Here is a 19424-nt window from a genome sequence, read left to right on the forward strand (position 1 = left end):
CAGACAATAGGAAATGGTACTCAAAAAGGCAGCATGGGAGCTTCCCTGGAGGCACAGTAGTTAAGAATCCGCCTGCCAATGCAGGGGACACGGGTTCGATCCCTGGCCCAGGAAGATCCCACATGCCACAGTGCAACTAAGCCCATTCGCCACAACTACTGAGCCTGCGCTCTAGAGCCCGAGAGCCATAACTACTGAGCCCGCGTGCCTAGAGCCCGTGATCTGCAACAAGAGAAGCCACGACAGTGAGAAGTCCGCGCACTGCAACGAAGAGTAGCCCCTGCTCGCTGCAACTAGAGAAAACCCACGCACAGCAACGAAGACCCAACACAGCCAAAAATAAAAAAATAAAAGGCAGCATGGTAGCACCAGAATTCCTTGAAGTGATTTACACCAGTGTCTCAAGTTGGGCTGAGTAAATCCTCAAAGTAATTCATTTGTTTTTTTCTTTGTTTGTTTTTATAACTGTCTGTTGTTTATTTTATTTATTTATTTATTTGGGAAGTCCCAAAGTAATTCGTTTGTAATTCTCACATCAATCAGCTGCCAAGAAGAGAATGTCAGAAGAGGTGCAATGCGACCAGCACATTTCAAACCGTTTTTTAAAAAGCGTTATTATCCAGCCATACATATTTTTTAAAAAGAACATAGGGCTTCCCTGGTGGTGCAGTGGTTAGGAGTCCGCCTGCCAGTGCAGGGGACACGGGTTCATGCCCCGGTCCGGGAAGATCCCACATGCCGCGGAACGGCTAGGCCCGTGAGCCACAACTGCTGAGCCTGCGCGTCTGGAGCCTGTGCTCCGCAACGGGAGAGGCTGCGACAGTGAGAGGCCCGCACACCACGATGAAGAGTGGCCCCCGCTCGCCGCAACTGGAGAAAGCCCTCGCACAGAGACGAAGACCCGACGCAGCCAAAAATAAATAAATAAATTAATTAATTAATTAATTAATAATAATAATAAATTAAAAAAAATAAAAAGAACATAATGTCAGAGGGGCAGAGTATGAAGACTACTTGAAACCTGTCAAGCAAGATGCCCCTGTATCAGGACATGAGATGTTCATATTGACTTTGGGGGTGGGGTAAATGTGGGCATTTTGCTCTAGAATACACTTAGTTACCATTTGATATCCACTGATCCAAGTTCTCTTGTAGAGATCTACTCTTGGTATGAGATTCAACTCGTTGGTATTTTGAATTGCTAGGCTACTGGGATTTGGAAGGAAACAAATAATTAGCTAATGTATGGAATGTTAAACCATGATCCCATGGAAGTCTTGTAACAGAAAATCTGTATCTAAATAGGAATAGCCATTCTGAACATGAAAGTATTTCAGTGCATATGCAAAGTATTTAAATACATTCTAACCAAGAGATTATCGTCTCTTAATTAAGTGATTTAGATGAGGCAGGCTATGATTACATTGGCAGGCCCAAGGAGAACCTGCCACTCTAGCTGTGGATATTTATTCTTCTTTAAATATGCTTGCTCATGGAGCCTATTAAAATTACAAGATTCCTGAGGGCTGGGGCTGTGTTTATTCCTGAAATGCCCAGGATACAGTCAGATCTCATGTGGTTATGGTATTCCTGGCAGGCAGGGATTACTAACCAAGTGGGCTGATGCACACTCAAATTCTGTCAACAGGTGGCAGCATTAATAATTTTTCCACTTAAAGAACTGCAACAATTGTGGTATGCTTTTATTTTTACTAAAACTAACCCTGAAAGACATGCTTCTAAATGACTAGCAGTATTCCAGCCTCCTTAGACAGCCTGTTACCAGTGAATACATTCCATTGTTGAGGAAACCAGAAAGCCCAACAGGTAAAGTAAAAGAAAGATCATATTTAAGCATAGAAAGCTTGCTTCCTCTCTTTAACTACACATATGACACTGTTCCACTGCATGGTCTCTGACCAGGAGTATGGAAAACCTACTTCATGGTTTCCCTGTCTCATCTCATAACCTGGCCTGGAAAAGCTGCTCTGTCCTGTTCAAACAGCCAATCCACGTTGAAAGCTGAAATTTTATACAGTCTCCCAGAAGCTATCATGGTGCATCACTACTTATGGTGCCTTACAGGTTGTTTATAAAAACTCCCCAAAAGGGCTTCCCTGGTGGTGCAGTGGTTGAGAATCTGCCTGCCAATGCAGGGGACACGGGTTCGAGCCCTGGTCTGGGAAGATTCCCACATGCTGCGGAACAGCTAGGCCCGTGAGCCACAACTACTGAGCCTGCGCATCTGGAGCCTGTGCTCCGCAACAAGAGAGGCCACGACAGTGAGAGGCCCGTGCACCGCGATGAAGAGTGGCCCCCGCTCGCCGCAACTGGAGAAAGCCCTCGCACAGAAACGAAGACCCAACACAGCCAAAAATAAATAAATAAATAAAATTAAAAAAAAAAAAAACCTCCCCAAAAGATTTACCAGGTGCAGGGAGATGTCACTAAAGTCTTGACGGGTATTATGTTCCCAGCAGTGCTGGCCACTGGACCTTGGCACCGACTCCTGTCAGCCATGCCAAGAGCCTGAGGGAGGGCAGCTGAAGCAGGAGATGCCACAGCAACAAGCTCAGGCAGTGGAGGGCAAGAGGGAACTAGGACGTTTGTTTTTCTAATTTGGAGTGCATTCACTGCAGAGGAAGGGCACAGAGCCAGAGTCCACCACCACATTCCCAGGCAGAAAAGCAAGCCCTCCACTTGATGGAAATAAAAGGGCAGTTCTGAAGGGCAACTTCCAACATCCGCCTGGGATAGGCAGCTTGTGAAAAGGCCAAGCAACATCAGGCCCCCTTCCTACCGCCATTAAGATCTGGGGCCAACATGGTGGCTTCTGACCACCCATCTCTTCCCAGTTGTTAGAAAAACAAGAACCAGGTTACAGACTGTTCATCACAATTAATCACTGAAGGATTAAAGTTGAAAGCAGTCAGTTATTCTTCCACAGTCTTCCCTAACCCAGTGGGGCATTCAAACCTTTCACACCACCCACCGGAAGCCTTAGTTGTAACTTAAAATTAATCACCATCAAAATCTGTTTTGTGAAGGCCTTTTCTCTCTTATATCTTATCTGTTTATTCAATATTTATTTGTATGTGTATCTAAGACCTCCATATTCCTTTTCAGCCAGTTTTTATTAACAGATGGTGAAAAGATTAAGAAGCAGCTGTGCTCCAGATGTTGACAAACGGAGCTTATGCTACCTCCTATCACTTTGTGAGCTCCACATTTCCCACTATGCCAAGAGAGCTCGAGGGCCTAATTCCCGCTCACTGAAACCTCCCAGGGACACTTGGAAATCCTGTTATACATCCTCGAGTTTAAGAGATTTGTAATAAATGGGTACTGCTCTCAAAGAGCTTATATAGGTTAGCTGTAAATGATTTAAAAACCGATACGCTATAATCACTACTTAGTGATCCACTGATAAATACAAGATACAGAAAATTTGGCTTTAAACCACAAGTTTGGATCTTCAAAATGGCTTATTGAAATTAAAGAATTTCTATTAGGTAGGCATTCTTGGGGACATTCCCAAATGGCGTGGACATCCTCTGGCATCAGTTTAAGGATTTTTCCTGTTTAAGGACATAGAGGACAACTACTAACTTAAAACCTTTGTTCTTAAACAGGTTATTCTAACAGCACTAAGCCCTTTTACCAGTAAGGGAAAATGGGTATTGCACTGAGGAAGTAGCCGTCATCTGCAAATCCTTTGCTTAAAGGCTCTTCTGTTTAAGAATTCTGCTTGCTCATTCTTTGAACATCAGTCTCTAGAAACAAATGAGGGGAAAATTGGTCCCATTGTATCTCAATTGAGACAAAAGGGATTTGTAAATGATTTCACCAGGGCCCACATTTTTGTCCCAAGTATCCCCTACGTAGGCTTAGCTACAGGCTGTGGGCCAGACCTCTCTATAATCAGACATATACTTCTAAGCCTTTTCTATGCAGCAAACACTGTGGTAGGCAATACAACCACGAACAACACAGATATAATCTCTGCTTTCTGAAGACTTCATTGGGGGTGGGAGCATGAGGAAGGTACACAACACCAAATTTGCAGATAAATATCTAATGTCATGTGATTATAAGGTAAGAAGAAAGAGTGACATGGGTAGATAGGATGGTACACGAAGGATCCACTGAGGAGGGGATACCTGAGTAGAGATGTGAATGCAGCAATCCACATGGATTTCAGGAGCCAGGGCATCGCAGGCAGAGGGCATAGTAAGTGCAAAGGCCCTACAGCATAGCATACATGGCAACAAAAGGTAAAGAAATCATAAAGTAGTTATGGAAATATAAATAAAGTTTTGCCCTCCTCTGCCCTGAACATGTTCGAAGGCAAAAGGAAACACAGCCGTAAGAAAAGTTTAAACAAAATACGATAATGACAAAGAATATTCAACATAGCATCCACTATAACTGGCATTCTTGAAACAGAAAAACTGAACAGATGGACCAAAAAAATGACATAATACAGGAGAACTTCCCTGAAAGGAAAGAACTGAACTGGAGATTAAAAGGACACACTATATATAAGAGGAAACACAAAACCAATAGAGAGATTCTACTTACTTACAGTATGAAGAAACAATTCGTCAGGAAGTCTATACGGGACAAAAGAATCATATTCACAAAAGGGAAAAAAAAGTCAGACTGGCCTTAAGCTTCTACAGAGCAATAATCCAGGCCAGAAGATGATGAAGCATGGCTGCAAAGGACCCAAGGACCACTCAAGAATATCACAGGCAGCTCAGCTGTTGAACAATAAGGAGATACTTTCAAACTCAAAAACTCATGGAATATAGCACCTCATGAGCTGTTCTGCAAGGAGGGTGGGAGAGGAGAGGAGAGAGGGATTCAACAAAATCCAGTCAACCAAGTGATGAATGGCAAAGTTGTGTTAAAAAGTAGTACAAATGAAGTTATTTACAAAACAGAAATAGAGTCACAGATGTAGAAAACAAACTTATGGTTACCAGGGGGACTAAGGGGTGGGGGGAATAAATTGGGAGATTGGGATTGACACATACACACCACTATATATAAAACAGATAACTAATAAGGACCTACTGTATAGCACAGGGAACTCTTCTCAATACTCCATAATGACCTATATGGAAAAAGAATTTTTAAAAGAGTGCATATATGTATAACTGATTCACCCTGCTATACAGCAGAAACTAACACAACATTTTAAATCAACCAGACTCCAATGAAAATTTTTTAAAAGAGAATGTGGGCCACCCTGCCCGCCGGTTGCCGGGGAGCGGCGGCCGAAGCCCGCGGGGCTGGGGAGCGGGCGGCGCCCAGAGGGACTTGCCGGGGACTCCAGACCATCAGGGCTCCCAGCCATGCAGCAGCTGGACCACCCCCAGCCCGAGGGGGAGCTGCTGCCCTTTCTCTCCTCCGCACCTCGCCCAGCGACGGCTGACCACGCATCCCTGACACTGGACGTCGCCGGCAGCCCCAGGAGGGGCCGTCTCCCGGCTCGGCCAGGCTGCCCCCGGGTGTGAGGGCTGGCCCCTGGACTATGCCATCCAAGTTGGCGAGCCTGGGGCACTCGGAGGCCGCCCAGCGGCATCTGCAGCCTGAAGGCAGAATGCTCAAGGGGCAGCTTCCAAACACTGATGAAGACCTCGCCGCCCGCCCAGGATCCCCGGCCGCTGACCACCACTGGGGACCCGAGAAGAGCCCAGCACTCCCTCTGGACATCCCGGCGCAAGTCAGCAACGAGGACCCACAGGCCAGGGGGAGACCCTTCAGTCTGGAGCCGCCGCCGCCGAGGCCCAGGCTGGAGCGAGCACTGTCCCAGGATGAGAAGAGCTGGAGGAAGAGGCGGTTTCGAACCAGCCGTGAGGACCCGGCCGCGAGGAATGGGGCCAGCCCCTCCGGGGGCTCCCCGCAGGACGAGGCCCCCGGGACCCCGGCCCGCAGTGGCTCCCCGCCCTGCCTGAGCACCTCCCTGCAGGAGATCCCCACAACCCGCAGGGCCCCGGGCAGCGGAGGCCCCTGCTCGTGGGGTAACTGTCTTTCCGGAATGATCAGCACTTCCCTGGACCTCCTGCACCGGGATGGGGCCTCGGCCGGGAGCATCCACCGGCTGGCCAGCCTGCTTCCCCCGCGCCCACTGCCCGCCATGGACGGCAACGCCGCCTCCGACGCCCTGCGGACAGCAAACAAGGTGGAGCGGGATCACGCGGACTGCAAGGTGCGGCTACAGGCCAGACGGTTCCGGGCCCACAGCAGCCTGGGCCCCGGCCGGCCCCCGAGCCCCCTGGCCTGTGACGACTGCTCCCTTCACTCGGCCAGGTCCACCTTCAGCCTCCTGGCGCCCGTCCGCACCAAGGACGTCCGCAGCAGGTAGGGCCTTCGGGGCGGGCGGCATCGTGGCCTGCGTCCGTGGCCTGCGTTGGCCTTCAGAAGCCCCGTGAGAACCACAGGAAGCTTCCCCTGAAAGCGTGTGACGTGCTGCAGCGGGTCTCCCTCCACTGACTCCCATCTCCCAGGCCCTCCCCAGCTTCTCCTTTGCGTCTCAGCCCCACAGGCACCTATGAAGCAGATGGTGGGGTACACAGGTCCCTCTGCACACTGGGCGGCCCTGTTTCCCTTCCCGTTTCTTGCTCCGTCGGGGGCAGCCCGCATCCACGTGCGCAGGTCGGCCCAGGGCTCCAGGGTGGGTCGTGGAACCCGCGTCCACGTAGCCGCTTTGATCAGGACCAGCGTTTAGCCAGCTGTGCCCTGTGCACGTGCCGACAGTTTTCCAGGACCGAGAGCTGGACAGGGGTAGGGGCCCCAGTGACAGCGGCTGGGCTGCCCCGAGGGGAGGGTCCCCGGGGCCCACCTCTGGCAGGGAGGGGCGCAGAGCTCGACTTGCGTACTTTGCTCTCAGGAGCGCCCCGGGATCTCTCAATGCTCGGGGCTCGGTCTGCCGAGGGCTGCCCAGCAATCGCCCCACCCCCCGACCCCGTGGGCAAGGAGAGGGGTCTCGCATCTCGTAAGACGCCCGGCCTCCGGGGCCCTCAGGGGACTTGAAGAATTAGTCCGTCTTGACTTCTTTATAGTTTAAAGAGGAGGCGGGCGCCGCCCTCCTACTCAGCTCCCATCTCGCACCTCTGCCCACTTCTCTTGAGCCAGAGCCATGAGGGTTCACCAGGACCCGGGTCCCAGGCGCTTCTGAGCCCAACCCATCCACGCCCACCAGCTCTCTCCTGACCCGTCGTCTGTGGGAGCCTGGTGTCGGGCCACACCGCGGTGCCCACGCTGTGACTCAGAAGGCCGCCCTGTCCGTGCTGGGCCTGGCCGCTGACCGCTGGCTCTCACGGCTCCTGCCTCGTCGGCCAGGGCTGGGCAGGTTGTTTGAAGCGCACATCGGGCCACGGCCTTGACTTGGGGCCACCACGCCACCCACTCCCTGCCGGGGCGCCCGAAGCCCCGGGGGGCGCAGGGAGCTCTGTCACCACCGCTCCCCGCCACCCGCTCCCATCCAGACTAGGCCTGCGCCAACCCTTCTGGACGTGGACCGGGGGAGGGGAAGAGTGAGGCAGTCCCTCTTCTGGTGTCCTGGGGCGGCTGCAACAAAGCACCACAGGCTGAGAGCCGTAAAACAGGAGTTACTCCGTCCCAGTTCTGAGGCCAGAATTCAGAAATCCAGGTGCGGCAGAGCCACGCTCCCTCCCGAGCCTCCAGTAAGGGTCCTTCCTGCCTCTTCCAGCTGCTGGGGGCCCAGGCGTCCCTGGCTTGTGGCTCTGTCTTCACGTGGCTTCTCCTCTGTGTCTGTCTCTCCTCTTCCATAAGGACAGCGGTCATTGGATTTAGGGTCACCCTCATCCAGGAGGACCTCATCTCAAGATCCTTAACTAATTACATCTGTCTGCAAAGATCCTTTTCTAAATAAGGTCACATTCGCAGATTCTGGGGGTCAGGGGGCAGATGGAAAGTAATCCTTACCCACCCCCACCCTTGGTGAGCCCAGCAGTGAAAGCCAGGCCGGCGGTTCCTCTGGCCCCAGGCTCCCTCCTGCATCCTCCATCAGCACCGGGCATTCTTTTAGGACAAAAACGGGTTCCTTTGTTAAAGTAATTCAGCATGTTTCTCATAAAGCACGAGATCTTTTAGTGCGTTTAAAGTATGATTTCACAGGAATTCCCGGGTTGTCCAGTGGTTAGGACTTGGCACTCTCACTGCTGTCGCCCCAAGAACTAAGATCCTGCAGCCCGAGCGGCCAAACAGTATGATTTCACTGTTTAAATTTCATGCAATTTATGTAGACTCGCCTGTTATATAAAAATGAGAAGCACGTCTCAAAATCAGATCCCCAGCTTTGCTCTCACACAAGTGGCCAACAATGGGTTGATGGGCTCCCCACCTCCAGACTCTCTGCGTGTGTCCTAGGACACAGGTCAGCAGGCTGGATAGTGACTGTTTCAATTTTGTGAGCCGTGTGGTCTCTGTGGCAGTGCTCACCTCTGCCGTGGGGGTGAAAAAGCAGCCCCAGGCCTCGCACCAACAGCATGGCTGTGTGGCAGGAACGCTTTGTTCAGGGAGGCTGAAGTGTGAATTTCAGGGCATTTTCCCATGTCACAAAATACTATTTTTTCCCAACCATTTAAAAGCACGGGGGACTTCCCTGGAGGTCCAGTGGGTAAGACTCCATGCTCCCAATGCAGGGGGCCCGGGTTTGATCCCTGGTCAGAGAACTATGTCCCACATGCCACAACTAAGAAGTCCGAATGCCACAACTAAAAGATCCTACGTGCTGCAGTGAAGATCCCGCGTGCCGCAACTAAGACCCGGCACAGCCAAAATAAATAAATAAATAAACATTTAAAAATTAAAAAAAAATAAAATAAAAGAGAATGTGTATGTATGTATATATATATATGTATGTATAACTGAATCACTTTGCTGTACAGCAGAAATTAACACAACATTGTAAATCAACTATACTTCAATACAATAAATTTTTTTAAAAAGTAGTGCAGCCTTACTCATATATAAATCATATTCCATACAAGCCACTCATTTAAAGTGTACTATTCAATGGTTTCTGGTATATTCAGGGATATAACTAAGATTAATCAAAATAAAATTAACAGAAGCGGTAGTGAGGAAAAAAATGAGTGCACAGAATTCATTAAAATTTCTTAACTGTAAGACCAAAAAAATGGGAAACTAAAGTTACAGAGAAATTTATAATAAATTTTAACAATAAAAGCTAAAAAAATTGGAAGGAAGGGGAGAGGAGATGGAAGTATATTCTCTAAATTTGAAATGAGGCTAAAAATAAAACAACAAATTTGTCAATCTCCTAATGTCTTTCATATTTTTTTAAATAAATTTATTTATTTTATTTTATTTATTTTTGGCTGCATTGCGTTTTCGTTGCTGCACGTGGGTGGTGAGCGGGGGCTACTCTTCGCTGCGGTGTGCGTACTTCTCATTGCGGTGGCTTCTTCTGCTGCGGAGCATGGGCTCTAGGCGCGCAGGCTTCAGTAGTTGTGGCTCGCGGGCTCTAGAGTGCAGGCTCAGTAGTTGTGGCACACAGGCTTGGTTGCTCCGCAGCATGTGTGATCTTCCCAGACCAGGGCTCGAACCCGTGTCCCCTGCATTGGTAGGCGGATTCTTAACCACTGTGCCACCAGGAAAGTTCCATCTTTCACATTCTTAAGGGGCTCCCATAGGAATTAATATCCCTGGTGATGAAAGTTTTATCTGAAATTCAGTGATAATTCCTTAGGGTTCACTTTAGCTTTTGCTATATTAAATTTGAGTAAAATTAATTGCGTTTTTTAAAGAATGTAAAGTATGATATCATTCTTACAGATTTTTATCTGCATATGTGCATGGAGAGGTATCTACAATGATGGTTTGCAATTGTTAACCCTGGTTATTTCTGGCAAGTGGGATTTTAGGCAATTTGTTGCCTTTCTTTGCCTTTTTCCATATGGCCTGAGTGTTTTATAGTGATCATGTATAATTTCTATAAAAACAGTATAAAAAAGGTGAAGTTAAATCGTCTGTGGGAATTCCCTGGCAGTCCAGTGGTTAGGACTTGGCGCTTTCACTGCCGAGGGCCTGGGTTCAATCCCTGGTTGGGGAACTAAGATCCCGCAAGCCACACAGCGCGGCCCAAAAATAAAATAAAATAAAATAAATTGTCTGCATTTTTCCACATCATCTTCTACTTTTAACCCTAATCAACTTGTTCTTCTTTCCAAAATCAGAGTTTTCATATTAGTAATAGGAGAATCAAGAGAGTTTTATCCTGTTTTGTTTTATATTTACTAGGTAAGGTTTAATGGAAGATGGCTGATTTTATTCACTTAGGCTTTACCCAAGTGTACTTAATGAGGGGTAAAAATGATCCTTATTTATTAGAATGACAATATTTTTGTTAAGTTTCTCAACAGTTTATTATTGAAATGTTAAGTTCTAACATCTATATCAGTGTCTATGTATATATTTACATTCATAATAATTTTCAATTAAATTTTCTTTACACTGAAAATAAGAACACACATCTAACATCTGACCACCTACTGTGTTCCAGAACTCCATTACAAGTTTTACATTTGTTAGCCAGTCCTTGCAAACCTACGACATACATACTCCTATTTTACAGATGAGAAAAAAAGAAACCAGGAAAGGTAAATTTGCTTGCTCAAGACTACAAGCTAATAAGGCCTGACTCCTAAGTCCATGCTTTTTCCACCACATAACTGTTCTCTTAGTATGGAACTTTGTGCATAGTAAGTGTACAATCATTGTTTTATTATTAAACTAGCCAAGTATACCTCATATGCTTTGGATGTAGTTTTGCAATGAATTCTCTTAGTTCATCCAATTCCCAAGATACCTGCTTCATAAATTAGGGAAGCAGCCTCTCCTAACATCTAAAATTAGTTTCATCCTGTGCCTTACTTTACAGACTTCTAAGTAAGTAGCATTAGCAAATGAGCTAAGTGTATCTGAAAGTGTATGACAAGACAGGCCCAAATACAGGGAAACCATACTTTAATACCTAAAGTATGTCTGAATTTAAAATTTGTTAAATTTAGTTAACTTTTAAATGTTAGTTGAAAGGAAAGTTAAAATATAAATTATTCACTCTTTCAAACTCAGTTTTAAATTTTATTTTTAACTTCCTTCCACCTCATTTATAATATTAACTTTGACACTTAATCAACTCCGTTTTTGAATTTCAAGAAGTGTTTAACTTTTGGCCCCATCCACTTTTCCAGCCTCGTCTGCTCATATTTTCAGCTCTAGGATTATCCAACTACTTGTGGTTTCCAGAACACACCTTGTTGTTTCATGCCTCTATACCTTTTTTTAAAAATTAATTTTTATTGGAGTATAGTTGATTTACAATGTGTTAGTTTCTGCTGTACAGCCAAGTGAATCAGTTATACATAGACATATATCCACTCTTTTTTAGATTCTTTTCTCATGCCTCTGTACCTTTTGTACACGATGTTCCCTCCATCTAGAATGTGCTTAATTTTCACTTTCCAAATTTTGCTCTTGGTGTCACCTTCTCCCTGAAACCTTCCTAATAGCTGCCTCCCTCGCCCCCAAGAGAGGGCCAGTCACTTTCTCCTCTGTGCTACCTCTCCCCTCTCACCCCCTTCACTGGTGCTCCCAAGATCCTACACTATGATTGTTTAATGCAGCATTTGCTTCTTCTGGGCTATGAAGTCAGGAAGTGTGCTACTCCCTCCTCCGATGGATCGATGGGATACACAAATCATGTATACTCAATTTGATTTTGAACTCTGAACCAAGTTTTTCTAGAATGTGTTCAAATATCTGTATACATATGGTTCCCATATGGCCCTTAATGCTCGCATGTTAAAATCTAGTCGTTCCCTGAAAACACAAACCGAATTAAACAAAGTCAGGATTGTCTACTATATTAAGATTGTTCCTCATCCTGGGGCAGCAGTCAGATCAATCAGAAGAAACCCACCAGAAATGGACACAGGGACAGGGTCTCAGGAGAGAATCCAACAAAATGAAGAAGAAGAGATCCAGAGTTTTACTATGTTTTTCAGTCACATACTCTGAGCTCATTCAGACACCAAGGACACTGAACAAAGGAAGAGTCATGGAATAAAAACCAAGTTCTCTGAACTTATGGTTACCGGGGGGAAGGGTTCCGGGGGTGGGGGGTAGTTAGGGAGTTTGGGATTGACATGTACACACTGCTATATTTTAAATGGATAACCAACAAGAACCTACTGTACAGCACAAGGAACTCTGCTCAATATTATGTAATAACCTAAATGGGAAAAGAATTTGAAAAAGAATAGATACATGTATATGTATAACTGAATCACTTTGCTGTACACCTGAAACTAACACATTGTTAATCAACTATACTCCAATATACAATAAGAAGTCTAAAAAAAAAAAAAAGTTCTTATACTGTGATTTAAACCAAAGACGATCCTCACGAAGATTTAACATTTTGTTAAATTTCTCAGCAGTTTATTATTGAAACGCTAAGTTCTAATATCTGTATTGGTGTCTGTACATATACATATCTTCCTCATATTCATATTCATTCTTATACATATGGCGCGTCAAGAAGGATGAGCCTGGTGAGGCAGCAGAGATTACAATTGTTCAATCCATGCTTGGCAGGCATGAACACTGCCACCGTACCCAGCAAAGTTCCATCAAGTCTATGACTCTCCATTCTTTAGCAGTCACTCCAATTGCTTCAAACCTTCTGTTCAAGGTATGACAGTATACATATTGCCTTAACAGTGATCAAAGACACAAATGTTATCTGACAATATTTTTCAGGACTAAACATCTGAAGGTACTCTTACTGTATAACACAGGGAACTAAATTAAATATCCTGTGATAAACCATAATGGAAAAGAATATAAAAAAAAGAATGTCTATACGTGTATAACTGAGTCATGTTACTGTACAGCTGAGATTGGCACAGCACTGTAAATCAACTATACTTCAATAAAAAAAAAAATTTAAAAAAAACACATCTGAAGGTAAATGAGTAAAATAATCTATCACCGTCTTAAACGCACACACGTGCATACACACACACACGTGAGAAGAAAGCCTGATTCTTTTTTTCCAAAGAGAATGTCTTCAGTGACCTTCCAAACAAACCTATTATACATTTTATTTTTGAAACATACCCTACATTCACAAGGGCAACAGAAAAAAATTGCCCTTGGCATTTCTTAAAAGATGTGATTCAGAAGACACGGGATTGTCAGCTTTTTTTCTGTAGGCATATGTTGCCCAGTGGGATGTAAAACCATTCAGAGGTCTGATTCAGAAAGAAAAATAGGGCTTCCCTGGTGGCGCAGTGGTTGAGAATCTGCCTGCTAATGCAGGGGACACGGGTTCGAGGCCTGGTCTGGGAAGATCCCACATGCCGCAGAGCAACTAGGCCCGTGAGCCACAACTACTGAGTCTGCGCGTCTGGAGCCTGTGCTCCGCAACAAGAGAGGCCACGATAGTGAGAAGCCCGTGCACCGCGATAAAGAGTGGCCCCCGCTTGCCGCAACTAGAGAAAGTCCTCACAGAAACGAAGACCCAACACAGCCAAAAATTAATTAATTAATTAATTAATTAAAAAAAAAAAAAAGAAAGAAAAATATGAAGGGGATAAGGTCAGAGCAGTTATGTACAGTCCAGTATGGTAAAACACATTTGCAAAACCAGGACAAGATACTGTAGCTCCAGCATCTGTAGTTCGGTTTCCCAGCATCCACCTTTTACTTGGATACCAAGGGCTCTGAATGAGCATGTATCCCGGAATATCTTAGGTCTGAGATCATTCACCTCTCAGGGAAAACAAACACATACAAACACTGCACACACTGAAGTGGCTCTGACTTGTGCTAAAAATAAATAAATAAATAAATCCCAGAATTACCCACAGAAAGCACCAGCTAGTGCTCAGAATGAATCAAATGGAATATACAACCATGGACTGAATGATGACTCTCCTTGTAAAGTTACCTTTATCTCCAATGAAAAGGCTTAAATTATATTCCACTTATAATTCCAAAATTTGCTTTCTGTCAAACCGAAATTTGACAACAAATTTAAATATTTAGATGACACCTAAAGTCACCTGGCAGACAATTCTGTTACATCTTGAGATAAATTGGGACTGAGCCTGAGAACTTGCAGGTTACTGTTTAAATGCACAGGTTTCGGCAACCAAGTTTAGAAACGAAAAAAAAAAATCTACTACCTAACACACCTCCCTACGGGGCCCCATCTCACTGCCAGCTGCTTTTTAAAAAGTGAAGAATTTGTATTTGAGCTGGTTATTTATAAGAGCTGGTTATTATTCCCTAGTTACTTCACCTTAAGATCACCTAGTAAGCAGTAAACACCCTCTTTAAAAAACAAAAAACAAACAAAACAAAACCATCATAGCAAAATTAGAAGGCTTGTGTATGACATTCCTCTGGTTGAATATTTGTCTTAAAAATTAAAATTATTTTCAGAAAACTGCTCTCACACATTAAACGTCTAAAGAAATTAAAGAAAGAAAAAGAAAAAAAGAGGGGAAAAACCACACTTATATACACATATTAACACATAAAAGAGTGTTTCTTATCCAACTAAAAAGCACACTGTGAAGGCAAGGTGGTGCTGAACTGTTTTTAGCAAGGACATAGCTGACCAAACCACAGAGAACTCACCAAGCCCATCCACTGCCACCCCTGCCGTCCCCTTGGTTTGCATCCATGCTACGCGTTTCCACCCACCATTTGTAGGATGCCTGTTTACAGCCATATGGACCAAGATGATGAGTCATCTGTCATCCAGAATTCTTTTCTTGACCTTTCCACATGCAATCACCTTTAGCACACTCCATAGGCACGTCCTCCGCAGAACACGTGCCCTGGAACATAAGGAGTTTCAAACTGAACACAGAACTTAGCATTCTTGATGGTCCTCACTTTGCCAAATGGATTTATTCCAGAGCTTTAAAGAAAAATCACAACCGAAACCGTGACCACATGTGTTTAGAAAGATACAAACTAAATCAGTTAGGAGACTGACGTCCTTTACTAAAAACAGGCCTATGATGTAAAAGAACTTCAGTTACTCACCGAGAGGAAGTTATAGCAAAACAAAGCAGTGAAAAGATACATAAAACATTTCACAACTGAAAAGCTGACTTTTCCAACTTCACGTGGCTGAATATTTTTTAAACTATTTTTGAACTTACCACTTCATGTAGTAACCTAAAAACAAAAATTCATGACCTGTACCTTATGTACAACAAATCACACAATCTCACATAGCACTTACTATATGGCAAATATAAGCACTTTCCGTATATTCACTTACTTCATCCTTTTTGTAATCTCTGTTTTCCATGAGGAAAAAAATGCAGAGACCTACGGGTAACTTGCCCAAGGGCACTGACAATGGCAGAGCTGGGATTCAAAGGGGGTAGTCTGGTTCTAACTGGGATTAGTGGTTATTATACTAACCACCTTCCCAAAGGAGTTTAACATAGATGATGATCCTTTTTTAAAACAGTTAAGTTTACTTAAAACTACACAAGTTTATTTTATAAGGTGAGAAGCCTTACAATTAAAGAATTTAAACTAGAGAAATTACTGTTAGGTGGTGGCAGAGCTAAAGTTTATCAATCCCGGCAAACACCCACATAAGAAGAAGTAGTGGGAGACTAACTTTTTTGAGTTAAATATTTAGAGTCTGGAGAAATTAACATAGCTGGAGAAGTGTAGGGAAGGTGATGACAGTCAAGAAACTCCAAAAGCTGGGAAGGCGATCAAAGAAAACCCCAGGGCTACAGTGCCTAACATAAGTCACACTCCTGTCGATTCTTCCTCCTCAATGCAGTCTTTCAGGAGTGGTGCCTCCTCGCCATCTCACTGCTGATGCTTAAATTCAGGCCTTCAACATCTCTTGGTCCAATTGTGCTAACAATCTCTTACTCAGCTTCTAGTCACCACCTCCTCCCCTACCCCAGCATCCAATAGCTCTGCTGCTAACAGAATAGTCTTTCTGAAACACAAATACATCCGACTATGTTATTCCCCTTTTTAACTCTTCGGTGGTCCCTACAGCCAAAAATTTCCAGTTCCACCATCTCTGTACAGAATCAAAATCCATCATCGCAGGATTTCCCCTGCCTCTCTGTTTGCAGGCCCAGGAAAACACTAGGCTAAGTCATTCCTCTCTTACCCAGTTCACATTGGGCCTCTGCTGGAAAAATCCTTCTTCCCAACCCCCATTCATCAACCTGCAGGACATCTCTCTATTCATCTCTTTTTCCATAAAGTTGTTCCACTCCTGCCTCCCACCAATAGAACCGACAATTTTCTCCTTTGTGTCTTCACTGTGTCTTCAGTGTACCACATGTATATGATTGTATTATACTGTCAATTTTTTATACACCTGACTCCCCTACTGTAATATAAGTCCCGTAAGAATACAGAAAGTGTCTTGTCATTTTGTCAGCAGCACCTGATAGTGCCTGACACACAGTAGGAGCTTTATTCATTACTGCCTGATAAATACATGCCTTCCACAAGCCATTATAGCCTTTCTCTTGGCAAAAGTTTTCAGTTCAGTCTCTTGGTTCCCTCCAGCCCCATGAGAACATAGGTCCTGATTTTTTTAAATGGAAGGCATTCTAGAAAGATATGATCTACTCTATAGTCAACTTTTCAGAATACCTCCAAAGTGAAGAATAAATGTTGAATAGTAGAGTTCACAAAGAATGGACCATAGAACAAATCCCAGAGGTTAGAGGTAGGGTAGGAGATTCTATGGTCATATACATTCAGAAAACGCCTCGTGACATTTCCTTCTATGAAGAGTTAAATCACATTATCATATTAAAGGTTCATTAAAGTCCTAAGAAATTGGTTAACTTTGGACTTACTAACTTTGGATAGGCAAGTGAACCTTACTTTGCTTCTGTTTTCTCATCAATAAATGGAAATAACAGTCTCTACCTTGATATGGTTATTGTAGGAATTGAATGAGATAATAAATATCAAATGTTCAGAACAATACTTGGCATACAGTAAGTGCTCAGTAAACTCAAGCAACTTTTAATATTTAAATTGACATTTTCTAAACACATTTAACAACAAAGTCTGTTTTTTCTGTCTAGCCATCACTAACACTGCACACTACACACTTTGAGAAACACCAGTGTAGAATAAACACTCTACCACATGTTGGTCATTATGGAGATTTATGGCTCCAGACTTTAGGAGAAATATAGGCAATCTGATAGTTAAAATGTAGGACAATTCACTCTGGCTTCTCTGTGGCTGGCAAACATCAAAGTTTCAGCTGTCGCAACTTGCTGAGATAGGGAAAAGTGCATTGTGTAAACTAAAGGAAAACTACTCTGCAACGGAAAGAAGTTTCTTATATATAAATCTCACTACCCTTTCTGTACCTAGAAAGCAGTATATTCATCAAGTTCTTATTTTCATTGCCAAGGACTCCTGCTATTAAAGAGTAACACAAATAATCCATCCAGTCCATTTTTTTCCTTTAATAAATGAAAAGATTTATACTGGTAAAACTTAAAAGTAGATGATCCTTAATTCCAGCTTCCTCAAGTACAAAACTGTGCAGTATTTTGTGTGTGAGCATCTGTATGCATCTTCCTGGGTTAAGTATCATAGGAATGACTGAGTTTTCTTAACCATTTTTATAAAATTGAAGTATAGTTAATTTACAATGTTGTGTTAGTTTCAAGTATACAGCAAAGTGATTCAGTTATATGTATAACTGAATATATATACTTTTTCATATTCTTTTCCATTATAGGTTAATACAAGATATTGAATATAGTTCCCTGTGCTATACAGTAGGTCCACGTTGTTTACGTATTTTACATACAGTAGTGTGTATATGTTAATCCCAAACTCCTAATTTATCTCCTCCCCACTGCTATCCCCTTTGGTAACCATAAGTTTGTTTTCTATGTCTGTGGGTCTATGTCTGTTTTGTAAGTAAGTTGATGTTGTATCATTTTTTTAGCCCCACATATAAGTGATATCATATGATATTCGTCTGAGTTTTTTTTTTAAAAATCAGGCCTATGTATCATTTAAATATTAAAAATCAAACAATAGGAATGGGTATATACAGTGAAAGGTAAATCTCTCTCCCAACCCTAATCCTTACCCAGAGCCAACCACTAGTATCAGTTTTTTATATCCTTCCAAAGACAGCTTATGTATATGTTTGTAAGTATATATAGTAATATTATACTGTCACTCCATTTTTATAGAGATAATAGTATATGATATTAACTATACTGCAACTAGCTTTTTTCACTCAGCAGTTTATCTTAGAGCTCTATCCATATCAACACAGAGGTACAGATTATTTGGTTAATGGACATACCAAAATTTAAGGCAACCCTATGATAGATAGATAGGTTGTTACCAGTGTCTTGCTATTTACAAATAACACTGAAAACAAACATCCTTTAACATACATCTTTAGGCAAGAAATCAAGCAGGGAATTGCTGAATCAAAAAACATAAAGACTGCTAAACTGCCCTCCAAAGGTTGCCCATTTTATACTCTCAAGACTACTTACTTCCTATACTCTGCATAAAAGGTTTTCAGATTTTCGATCTTTTTTAATCTGACAGGTAAAAAAATGATAACTAATGCTTTTAATTTATGTGGCCTATTTTGAATGAAAGAACCTCTGATTTAAGATGAGTCATACTTATGACGACTCAGTCATGGAAACAAAGGCACGATCAAAACTGGAACAATAACAGGAATTCAGTGAAGGTTTGCTTCAAGCTGATGGCTCTAAGGATGGTGGTCTGCAGACAGAGGAATTAAAAGGCTTCACCACGTGAGGTTTCTATCACGTTGCCGAACTGGAATATGTCTAAATAGATGACGGAACGTTTAGGGGAAAAGGGCATTTTGCAACCTGTAAGAAATTACGGGAGTGTGCAAGGAGACCATGACCCGCTATTGGCAGAGGTCCAGCGGACCCACACGTTCAACTCACCATCCAGTAGCCAGTGCTGGCCGCGCCTGTTCTCCAGCTCTGACAGCATGAGGCGTGTGATCACGTGATCTGGAACCAAAAGACTTTTCTCTATGTACTGCTTTGCCATATCACCAACTTCTATTAAAGACAGGAAAAAGACACTCTCAAAAAAGAAGCTTCAAAAAAAAAAAAAAAAAACTTACAAACTCTTTTCTGACAGTTTTGCCTTCTTTCTCATTTCTCCCTGATGGCACGGGGAAGCTGAGAGGCACAACCATTCCTTAGAGACCAAAGGAAAAGTTTTCCACTGCTCTTCTAGAAAGAATGCTGGATGACACAAACATCAACCGGTTTATTTCTTTTCATGAGCCTCAGGATAAGCAGATGGCACCT

At 43.6% G+C, this 19424-nt stretch overlaps 1 protein-coding gene across 8 annotated transcripts in view; it reads right to left on the reverse strand.

Moving 5' to 3' along the window:
- The window catches only part of AK4 (adenylate kinase 4), a gene marked incomplete at its 3' end in the record, with an annotated part of 74101 nt that overhangs the window by 20359 nt on the left and 34318 nt on the right, over nt 1–19424 (reverse strand). For 6 of the 8 annotated variants that reach the window (XM_082358769.1, XM_082358765.1, XM_082358768.1 and 3 more), the window contains exon 3: nt 19050–19169. The exons of 1 other annotated variant lie outside the window; for it this stretch is intronic. In XM_082358769.1, the coding sequence (XP_082214895.1) occupies nt 19050–19169 (120 nt within the window). Of the gene's footprint in view, nt 1–7125; nt 12773–19049; nt 19170–19424 lie in introns of those variants that run through there. One more of the 8 variants, XM_082358771.1, reaches the window with a different exon arrangement.

The sequence above is a fragment of the Balaenoptera borealis genome (assembly GCF_965194805.1).
Source record: "Balaenoptera borealis genome assembly, chromosome: 1".
NCBI lineage: Eukaryota > Metazoa > Chordata > Mammalia > Artiodactyla > Balaenopteridae > Balaenoptera > Balaenoptera borealis.